This window comes from Atta cephalotes, assembly GCF_000143395.1.
Source record: "Atta cephalotes unplaced genomic scaffold scaffold00011, whole genome shotgun sequence".
Lineage (NCBI taxonomy): Eukaryota > Metazoa > Arthropoda > Insecta > Hymenoptera > Formicidae > Atta > Atta cephalotes.
In genome coordinates this window covers 1,203,064-1,214,880 of record NW_012130075.1, presented here as the reverse complement: position 1 = coordinate 1,214,880, position 11,817 = coordinate 1,203,064, and the positions used below count along the sequence as shown (strand labels likewise).

Sequence of the window (11,817 nt, the reverse complement as noted above, 5' to 3'; positions counted from 1 at the left end):
CGTGTATAATTATTTTACCACGGGGAATAAGTCGCGACACTTTTCCATTGCAACATAAAGCATTCGGGTCATTCAGTAACGCGCCAACATTCTAGCGACCGACGCAAAAAGGACTAAAAACGAAGGTGAAGTTCCTGCGGGAGCTCGGATCGAGTAATCAGTTTTAATTAAACGTACCTTTCGCCCGGGAGTTAACGAGGGTAGTTACTCGTTAGTCCGAGATACCGTGCGATTCGCCGATCCTAAAAAAAAGTCGCATGAGATCCGATCTCGGCTCAGAATGAAGAGTTACATGCGGATAATTAATTTCGTAAGTATTTCATAATAATCGCTCAAAATAATGACTCTTGCCTTGAATTTTAAATTGTGTTTTAAAAATCAGTGCGTTACAAAAGACTAATAATATGTTATAGAAAAACTTGTATTTTATTTTATATCAACAATAAATTTTAAATTAATTTAAAATATAAAATTAATTTTTGTTTAAATTAAAATTATAGAAAAATATTAAAATATTAATTCATCTCCATTATATTTCTATATCTTTTAACGACATGAGGCAAATTTGCTACAATAATTACTACCTCGCCATCCCTCGTTGCAACGTAAGGATATTCATGCGACCGGTAAAGTGTAATTTTTCGGGAAGTAAACTATGAGGGGACGAAATGGTATGACAAAGAGAAAAAGAGAGAAGGAGAGCGGTCGCTTTAAGTACAGATAATAGGTGGTGTTTACCGCCGCGATGATCGGCACCATTTAAGGGTGGCCCGGCATGAAGCGGCCGATGGGACCCCAAATAAATTAAATTATCATGATAAAGGCCCCCTCTCGTCCCCTTATTCGATATAAGAGCGCGAATGGTGATTGTCCACTCGATAAAGTCGCCCTTCTCATGTTTACCGACATCTGTCACAGTTTGCGCATTTTCCGATCCTGATCGACGTGCAGTGTGCCAAATGATCAATTTAGCGGGACATGGCGCATTCTCCATGCGTCAATGAAATTACAACCAATTCAACCGTAAATGTATAGTAAAGGATTACAGAAATTAATATGGAAATTATTTCTAAAAATTAGTGCTATTTATGTGAAAAAGAAGTAACTGCCTAATTAAATTTCCATTTGGAAAGCGAATAATAGTGAAAGAAAAATCTATTGCAAATTTAAACATTCTTCGATAACTTATATATTAATTTTTCTATAATTTATATTGCTAAATTTCAATAAATATATTAATACCTGTCATTTGTTGTATCATTTTGCTCCTCGATTATTTTTATCGAGTTCGTGATTGCATGGTACATCGCATTGCGTTTATTTATTGGACTACAGGGAGATTGTTTGCAGTTAGTTAGTGCTATAGTTAACGCAACACCCCTATGATAGAAGGGTACGTACCGTATGTCAGTTGCCAACCCCCTCGATCACGATGAATTTCTTTGGTGCGCTTGTAACGCCGATTAATACGCGTACTGGTGGCTCAATGAATAATTATCGCATGCCGGCCAATTTGGCGACGAAAAGTTTGATAATTTATAACGGCTATTTATCCAACTACTCTTCTTTCTTCTTAAACTTTTAGAAGATAATGGATGCGACCCCCTTAGATGTCAGAACTCGATCACATTGTATTTCTGTTTTTAGCAAACTACAATGTTACAATCTCGATGAAATTAGCTGCCTATTTCTATATATATTGTGTATATATAATATATATAATTATATATATACATATATATATACATATATATATATATATATATATATATATATATATATTATATATAATTTCAATATAAATTCTTTTCAATGTTTTAAAGACACTCATTAGCATTAGTATTAAATTGTTTGTCAATTTAATTTATGTATGATATTACGTATTGTAGCTTCAATTTAGAACTGTGTTTTGAGACCGACAAATAATTATTAATGTGTAGTTTGCCTGAATTAGATATTGTTAAATTAAAAAAAAATATTATAAGAATTACGATCCGCCCTGATCGAATATGGCCTTTTTTATTATGGCTCATTCATGTTAAACATTTCTTGGTCGATTTACTTAATTTAATTAAGATCGATTTTCACTTAATATAATTAAGATTCTAGATATCTTTCTCTCTGATACAGAATTCTAAAATGCTTATAAAAAAGAATCGATATCGTAATTAAACATAAAATATACACTAAAAAAAATGTTATGATTATATCAACGAGACGTATAAATGATAGTGCATTTTGATGAAATTAAATAGAAGTTTTTATTATTATACCTGATATATTATAACTAGAATGCTGGACTTAAAGATTAAATTTATTTATAATATTTTTTATTGGATCTATAAAAGTGGGTTATATTCATAAGACGTTCTTTTTACAAAAAGTTATGTTGTTAAATAGTATCATTATCCTGACCTAATTAAATAGTATCATTATCAAGATATATTTAACAGGGAAAAATTAATCATTCTCACTGATAATTTCAAAAGAATTTTGATTTATTCAGTTTTTGATAGACATACTGATTGAATATATCAGATTTCTAATTTATGCAACAAGATTTTTTGTGCAAAAAATCGAAGATATATTCACACATTTTTGTTGTGCAAAATTGATAAACATTTCTTTTATTTCGATTACAATCAATTCATATCCACATCCACGAATTTTAATCCCGCAATAAAATTCGATTATTGTTATTATCATTACTGATACATTATCATTATCGTTTAAAATTAATTATCAAGAAAATACTATGAGGAATAGATGTCTGAACCTTATCTCAATCTAGTCACCTCAACCTTTTAGTCACGTTGACTAAAAGTGATTACAGATTAAAATTTTATGATTGATTCTAGAATTAATGTGTCAATCATAATAAAGTTAAGTAACTGCGAAAAAAAATTAATTAAATTAAATTTATCTGAGAATTAATAAAACATGATAGGTAGGCAATTATACATTGAAAAATAATTTATAATATTAATTATATTATATGCACAAGATTGTCAAGAGAATCTAATGGATTTGCGTATGCACAGTGTATCCGGACGATGAAATTGAAAAAAAGAACATAAAAATAAATCATAATGGGACGAGCGAGGAGTGCAATGGCGCAAATAATAATTGTCACGAATCAACGGGAAGGGAAATCATCGGTCAGGCCATATGTGCCCAGCAGGGGAGGGAGAACCGAACTCCACTTTGTCCAATGATAAATAACCCAATAAATGTGCTACAGTCTAAATACTAACAGCTATCAAATGTAGTCTCTCATCCCTCGCGAGTGATGCTTACTCCCATAAACAATAATTGTCAAATATTTTCTGCGCACATTTTTTCCAATCCGTAATGATTATTAAATAACACGTAACGTTTTTGTACTTCATAAAATGCAAAATGAAAGATCAAATTTAGACATTAAATACAGACAAAAAAGAAATTTAGTAAATTTACTTGAATCACCTTATTAGTTTTGTTAAAGTGACATTTTTTGAGCTGCAAGTCGATACTGGTGTATTATTTTATTTTAATTAATACAAGAGCATTATTTACATATTTTTATTTTGCATGTTTATAGATTTTTATTTTTTTATTTTTTTTTATATTCTCAATTATTCTCGATTATTTCTTTCTTTCTAATATATGTACTTGTGTTAAATTAGCGAGAACACGTGCGTCCCGCTATGTAAAGGACTTATAATACGCCATCGAGATATCGAAACTGCTGTTTATTTATGTATCGGGTGTGAAATCGCGCGGCCCTAAGTACATCGAAATATTCGAATTTCTCTTTGAAGGAGAACGAGAACGCGCGTACCTGCTCGTACGCAGCTTAGTGAATCACGCGTCGACCGGTAATCCGAATGCGCTCGACTAAACGCCGCCATGTGTACAAACACTGACAGCCGGTCACGCACTTGTTAGTTAAGTTACGAGGGTGCTTAAGCCAGTGACGCAAGGCCCACCTCCTAGCTAATCATGGAAACCCAGTGAACATAGTGCTCGGCAACAACAAAAACACGTGACATCGCGGTGACAAAAATAACGGCGTCTCTCACCTACACATCGAAATTCGAAACCTTGGACTAAGAGATACACTTTTTGTATAAGCTGGACATTTTTAATTCAAGTTCAGAATTGCATTTTTGTGATTTTATCAAACATATCTCTTCACATGATTTTATTCAATGTTTTTTTTTCAAATTTATTTATTTTATTTATTTATTTATTTTATTCATAACTAATTGAAATTGATTTATTTTATTTATAAATAATTTACTTTATATTTAAAAAATAATCTCATTAAAGTAACTTTAAAATTTAAATTATTTAAAAAATAATTACTAAGCAAAGTAAATTATTATTAATTATTTTTGCATCTATCCACATAGAGTACAGTTCATTCCAGCAATACTAGAAACGTTGTAACAATATTCCTACAAACTTCTGTGTAATTACGCTGTATTAGTAATTATTAATAAACAATTGTTTTAGAACATATAATTCTAAATGATAAATCATTATACACGATAAATCATGTGATGCAAACACGTCTCCATCATACAATAATTAATGCAGTTCTAGCATGATTATGTCGACGATCATCCTGTGAGGCTCCACGGCGTCCTACGCCTATGGTGTTATAAGTTGGCAATTCTCCCCTGACCAAGAGTCATTCACGGGGCTAATTGCAGGGGCGGCTTTCCACCCCTATCGTCTAACCCCAAATCATCCCCCGTAATCCATAGGGATTTACACTCGCGATAATTGCATTAGCATTCGATGATTTTTATTGGATCGTCTGGATCGCAATAATGAATCATTTTTGTTCTCCGAAATGTTTGCTGAACTAAAATCGCATTCAATTTGCGACTTTTATCGGATACAAACAAATTTAATAAAGCAATATTTTTAATTGGAAGTTTTCGTTATACAAAAATCAACACGACGACAAAAATGTAATTGCACGCAGTTTTACATGACTTATTCCATATATTTTAATTATGGAATTTTTAATTTATGCATTTTATTATCCTACAAATATTGTTACTCGAATTAATATAATAATATAATAATAATATAATAATATTACTTGTGGTACTATTAAAAATTACAAATTTCTTAAAAAAGATATTTTTTGTAATAGGTTGCGCGGCACAACATGCATTGCTGGGCAAAACCAGAAGGCCTAGGACCGCCTTTACATCTCAACAGCTCCTCGAATTAGAGAAGCAATTCCGACAGAATAAGTATCTCAGCAGACCGAAGAGGTTTGAAGTCGCGACGTCGCTGATGCTCACGGAAACGCAGGTAAATCGAGATAATGATGTTGAACTGCGCATTACCTTTCTCGATATCCCAACTCAATAATGGCCCTGAGCTCGTGAATCATTTCTCGTACGATAAGTATCGCGATTAGCAATTTTTATTACTCACATCCCTAAGCAGAAGAAATGTAATGCGAATCGTGAATCACCTGTAATTCGAGACCTACGATAAAATATGCTGAAATAAAATGTCTTTTATCGATGCCCTATTACAGAAGTCATGAAATACCGAATAGAGAATAATGTAAATTCTATTGTAAATTTTTTTTCCGCTTAACAATTGTTGTAACAATTATCATCAAAATTGTTATGCGAAACCATGAAGAAGTAAAAAAAAAAGATTGTGCTATTTTACATAAAATCTATTTCCTCTCTCTCGAAAGATATCTTTGCATAATTACATATCCGATTGATGGAATCGCTCGCAGAAATTGTTAAGAAATCGAATCGATAATTTCTTGGGGATAAAGGAGACAGAAGTTGAAATCAAGTTGGGGCTAAGTTAACGTCGAGAGTTGTCCGACGAGAAGTTGAGCGACGTCGACCGGTAAATAGGGCGAAAATGGAAATTCGCGAGGTTACGGGAGCGCGAGTGCGCGGAAAGGGAAAAAGAAGACCCTCGAAAGAGAGAAAATCCCTTCGAATAATCCGACCCGCCCTTCCTCCATCCGACGCCGTGTGCACGCGAATCCTCTCTCGCATAGTTCAACAACTTAAACATAACTCTGAAGCTTACGAGCCCTGACGGATCGCTCGGCAAACAGACGTGAAAGTCTGAGTTATGGCGGGCTCAGTCGCTGATTTGTTTCGATATTTTACCGATTCCACCTCGCTCCTCGCCTCGGTCTTCTTCGTCCTCCTTCCTCCTCCTTTCCCAGGCCTGTTACCCATTTCACGTCTGAATTCCGCGCTTGCAGAAACGCGATTACCGGCGATTTACCGTCCAAGCGCGAACATTACGACGAAAAGCGTCGACGAAGAACGCGTTTATTTGAAAAGGGCGCGAAAGCTAGCTGTATATCTCCCAATAAATCTCTCTGTATATTGCAATTTTTGTCATTATCAAACCAAGCGAGAAGTAGACATGTGTATGGAGATGCCATTCCTAAAAATTGTCGTGTAATATATTATCACTCGTTATCATAAGTTTTATTGCCGGAATTAATAATTATTTTTAATATAAATTTAATTTAAAGATTTATTGTAAATTAATTTAAATTAATTTAATTAATATAAAGATTCACAAAATAAGCACTTAGAGAAAAATTTTTGATAATATAATAAAAGTTTTTGTGTCTCCAATTATATATTGCCATAATTATGCAATATATAGTTATTAGGTACTGCTATATAATGTCAATAATAACTACATAATTAAATCATAACAATTGTAACCATTTTTATTATTTTTTTATATTTATTATATTTATTATATTTTTTTTAATTGTATATTAAGAACTGTAGTAGCTATTTTTTGTACCAACTATATTTGTTGATAGGACTATATATATATTAGTTATTATTATTACTAAATTATTATTATTGTAGTACTAATAATCATACTAATAATTATGGTAATAACATGTATAATATATAAGTATAATCACAAAAATCAAAAATTTTTCTCTTATTGTACTAATTCGACCATTTCTTACGAGATTGAGTACCTACATTTTTCAGTGTTTTATGTATTCTTTCATATTTTCCGCACAATTATTTTCCTTTGTATTCTAAATTCTTGCCAAATCGATTCGACTTGCAATATCATTGCGAATCGAACAATAATTTCCTGAATTAATTAAGGTCTAATATTCGCTAATTATCATGAAATCGCGATCGCAATCGTGATCGTAATAATATGCAAGATCTCTACGCATTAATAATCATCAATGAGAAAAACATCTCCAATGTTTTAGCGCAATCGCAATTGAGATCGTATTATAAATAAATCGATCTCAGCATTCCATGATTCATTGTCGTTCGGTTTTCCATGTACAAGATGTCGATTAATTTCGGCTCGCGAGATAATTTACAACGTGATTTATTCCTCTCTTCCTCGCTCACTCGCTCACTCTTTATCGCTCGTTGGTTTATCGGCGATATAACAAATATTTATTTTCGCGGGCGTCACTCCCTCCCTCCCCCTTCCTCCATTTTTTTCGACCGACTCGCTTGTGCCTACAATTCGCACCTTCTCGCCCGCCTTTCCTTCCTTCTCTCTCAAATTCAATTCCCCGTGCTTGTTTACTTCGCGCTCTGAATTATTTGTTAACGCGACGCGAATGATTTATGTAAGTCCCTGTCATAGCGTTTCGTCTATCAAATCATCAAGCTGATCGAAAAGCGATGTCGCCCGCTGTCTTTACTTATATTTCAAAAGAAATATTTTTATCAAATATTTTTAATCTCTCTCTCTCTCTCTCTTCTCTCTCTCTCTCTCTCTCCTCCCCCCTCTCTCTCCCCCCCTCCCCCCCCCCCCTCTCCAAAGGTTATATTATAACGTTCAATTAATATATTTCTCAAATTAAAGTTTTGTCACACAAACAGACGTTTTTTTTTATTATATTTTCAAGATTTTAATTCATTTTGAGGACATGTGACAAAAGATAATAAAAGATCGAAAAGATTACAATTATGTATTATGTTGCTATTGTATTATGTCACTATTATATTAATATTGTATTATGTCGCTAAACTGCGTTTAGAAACTTTATTACCCGAGTGTACCAATATATCATCTCATAATTCATATATCATCTCAGTTGTTTATCAAATGTTAAACATGTATCCTAAAATACATTCATATATACATGAGTGATCACGTATATATGTATATCACTTACATCCCGAAGTTTCTGATATGTATTTTATCGTGACACGATTAGAGAATTCTACAATTATAATCTTATCACACGCGAACTCCTTTTCGGGTAACGAGAATTTGGCAAAACGCTCACAGATTCTCCCATTCGTATTTGTATGAGAAAGCTGCGCTCCTATACGGAGGGTAAAGATATAATACGGTTGGTGTGTCTGGAGGGGATTGGCCCGGGCGCATGATATGTTGTCCGAAAGATTTACATCGTTTTCTTACGATTGGGGAGGAAAAATCGAGTCCCTGTATCTGTCTACCTGATTTACTGTGTCTCGCGGGGTGGCTCACGTGACGTTGCTTATAGAGTACGCATTCGCCAAATTAAATCGGGCGTGGATCGAAGAGTCATACCGACAAATCGTCAGTTCTTATAATAAGTACTTTTGCGATTGTTGGCAATAGGAAATTGAAATGAAACTAAAAAATCTTTCAACTCATGAACGTATTATGAATTTTTATTATTTATATCTGAAACATAAAAATATCCAAAAAATTATTTTTTAATTTCGATATCTATTAAAATTCGATATCTATGCAAAATAGTCGATATTTGAATTTATAAGATAAAACTAAATGATTGCTTATGACAGAATAATCTATTATCTATAGAATCACATATACTTCATGACTATGAAATAATATTGAAATAAATAAATATAACAATTTTTAATTTTTCCTTCATATTCCAAATAATATTATAAATAATTTTATTATATCGCAATTGTAATATAAATTCTATAATAAATTCAAACGAATATGCGATAAATTCTTTTTTCGCGAAGTAGTATTTCGTAATTATCTAAAATTAAATGCGAGATAAATATGATACTCAGTGTCAAAATATTTTATAAAATATCGTGCGTAATAATTGTTAATTTAAAATCTTATTACAATGTATGTATGTAAATGTATGTTATTCCTTTAATCTATCTCCGCATGAAATCTTTTTAATAAATTCATACGTCGTGAATAACGACATTTACACGATGTACTTTTATTGCAGGTAAAGATCTGGTTTCAAAATCGCCGAATGAAATGGAAGCGCAGTAAGAAGGCACAGCAGGAGGCTCGTTCGAGCGGAAAGGTCGAGGAAGCTGGAAGCACGAGAAGCGCTGAGAGGGACACTGGAAGTGACGTCAGTGTGAATGCACCCGGAACACCAGAGGATTCTAGAGGAACGCTCCAGGAAAGTCAGAGGACTGGAACGGATCTCCAAGAACCCTTGTATCGGCCTTATGTCGTCTAAAAAATCGACGAAGGCATTCAAATCCTAGAGAACCAACATTTTTTTAAATTATGCGAATGGGAAACCAACAATGTTCGCATGTAGACATTTCTGCCGTTCATTTCATTTTACGCATAATTATTTCAGAACAGATGCAATAAATTATTTTTTATTTAAATATCAATTTAATTAAAAGACAAACAGAATATACAAGAAAGGAATATTTTTCTTGATAGATTAAGAGAAAATAGATTGTTGGTCCCCTAACGATTAAAAAACCATCAAGCTAATTGTTTCTTGGAATATTAAGTTGTTCAGAGAAAACAACTTATGTTGTTATTTCAGAACAAGACTAAAGATTCGATTAATAGAACTGTGCGTATTAATTTGACACTGCGCGATTGTGGTTCCTGTATAGAAACTTTTATAGTGAAAAGCAAAAATAACCCGCTTTATTATCGATTGCGACATAATTTTGATAGTCGATTGTGATTGTAAAAATTGTCATGACTTATTATCAAAGATCGAGACGGGTATAATTTTGATTTCTCATGGGTAAAGTGCAGCTTGCGCTCATCTGTGAAAATTATTTTCGTGCATCGAAGTTACATCAAAATTACATCGGTTTCGATGAATGTCGATCTCCGCTTGTTAAACATGGTTTTCTACCGAAAACAGATCTCTCGTGTATATATCTCATCTCTATAATTTACTATACCAAAATTCTGATGTAAATAAGTGCGAACGAGACGATATTCACGAACATGATCATTAACGATACCTCGCTTGTTAATCACGGTTATTAGATATACGAATGTCACTGCTGATCCTAAAAAAGCGTCTTGCTCAAACCAGGGATATTGATTTTATAATCAATTATCTTTTTATTGCCTGCCGGAGAGATGGCGGACAATAATATAATATTTCGATAAAAGATTTATATATCTGCCGTGATTGTGTGACTTAACGATACCTACACACGTGACAACAAAGATCTACCTTCGAGAGCTTTGAAACATCGAGACGGATTCCATTTAATCTAAATTCATCGTGTATATAGACATCCTAGAGACTATTTATTCTATGTTCGCTCGGCTTGTAAGATAGAGGAGACACCAAGCAGATGCTGGAATCGCGACGTTGTTCACAACGGCGTAAAGAGAAAACAGTAGGATCGTTCCTGATACAGGCGTTACTCGAGTATTGTCTCATACGAGTGCGCGTGCGAGTGAAGAGCATGTATTTATGGCATATGATGTGAGTGTAAATATTATACGCATAGGTTCTAAGTTAGTGAATGCGATGCAGATACACGGTATGATAATATCGCGAGAAGTTCCTAAATAAATTATGAAATCGAGCAAATTCGCTGCGTCCTTCTTTCCCCATGAATATCATTTTCTCCTAATAAACATTAATTTTTAAAATTATTATAAATTAAAACAATCATTTATTTGTTTTCGACATCTGTATCACTTATCTATGATGAGATTATCACTTATCACATTCAATCTGAAAATATTAATTACTAAGTACAATTAAGCAATTTTTATTAGAAATTATATTTTTTTTTATTTTTAGAAGAAATAATTATTTTTTCAACAGCAATTTTATAGAATTAAATTTTTCTTTCCACATCAGTTATATCTTATCTTTAGACGAACAAATATATCATAATTATCTAATGTTTATACATATATTATCAATGTTTATACATATATTCTTAAAAGTATCATCTATTATCTGAGCTGATACATTATTTGAGCTGACATACATTTACTCTAAAATTACTTAAAAATAGTTTATTCCAATGTCAAATAAGAAAAATTTTCTCGGTAAAATAAATCAAATAATTTTCGCAGTAAAAATAAACTAAACTAGTAAATCAATCAAAAAATCCGTCAAGAGACCATAATATCAAATTTTACTTTGCATTTCGAACAATAAATGTTCAGATCCGCTCGTATTCAACCGCGTGTACGAGGGAGCCGGGTCTCATGTTATTTGCATGATGGCCGCTGATTGGTATATGGCTTGTAAATGAGAAGCTTCATCCCCTGGCGGGTAACCACCCCCAGATGGTCCTGACTGGTGGGTACTCGATGGAGAACCGAATGGCGTGTTTCGAAAGGCACCCGAAGGAGTAGCGCTGCGCCGCGCTGCGCCATCAGTATTTATGACATGCTAATCCCCAGTTACGAATTCCGCGACATTCCGCGGGATCCGGCAGCAGAGAGCCGCTCATTCGGAAAACGTCATCACTGAGCGAAACAGCACAAGAAAGAGGTAAAGTCATATTTGACGGATGCAGATCGATGATTACTTGCTGCATTCTCCACGCTATCACTTCCTTTTTTCGAGTTTGAAATCCAAAATTGAAAACATTT

General features: G+C 33.2%; 1 protein-coding gene across 1 annotated transcript in view; it reads left to right on the top strand.

Moving 5' to 3' along the window:
- Positions 1-9,451, top strand: part of LOC105627946 — a 21,737-nt gene extending 12,286 nt beyond the window's left edge. Inside the window, exons 2-3 of the mRNA XM_012209218.1 lie at positions 5,150-5,313; positions 9,209-9,451. Coding sequence (XP_012064608.1) covers positions 5,150-5,313; positions 9,209-9,451 — 407 coding nt within the window. The remainder of the gene's footprint in view (positions 1-5,149; positions 5,314-9,208) is intronic.
- The last annotated feature ends 2,366 nt before the right edge of the window (positions 9,452-11,817 follow it).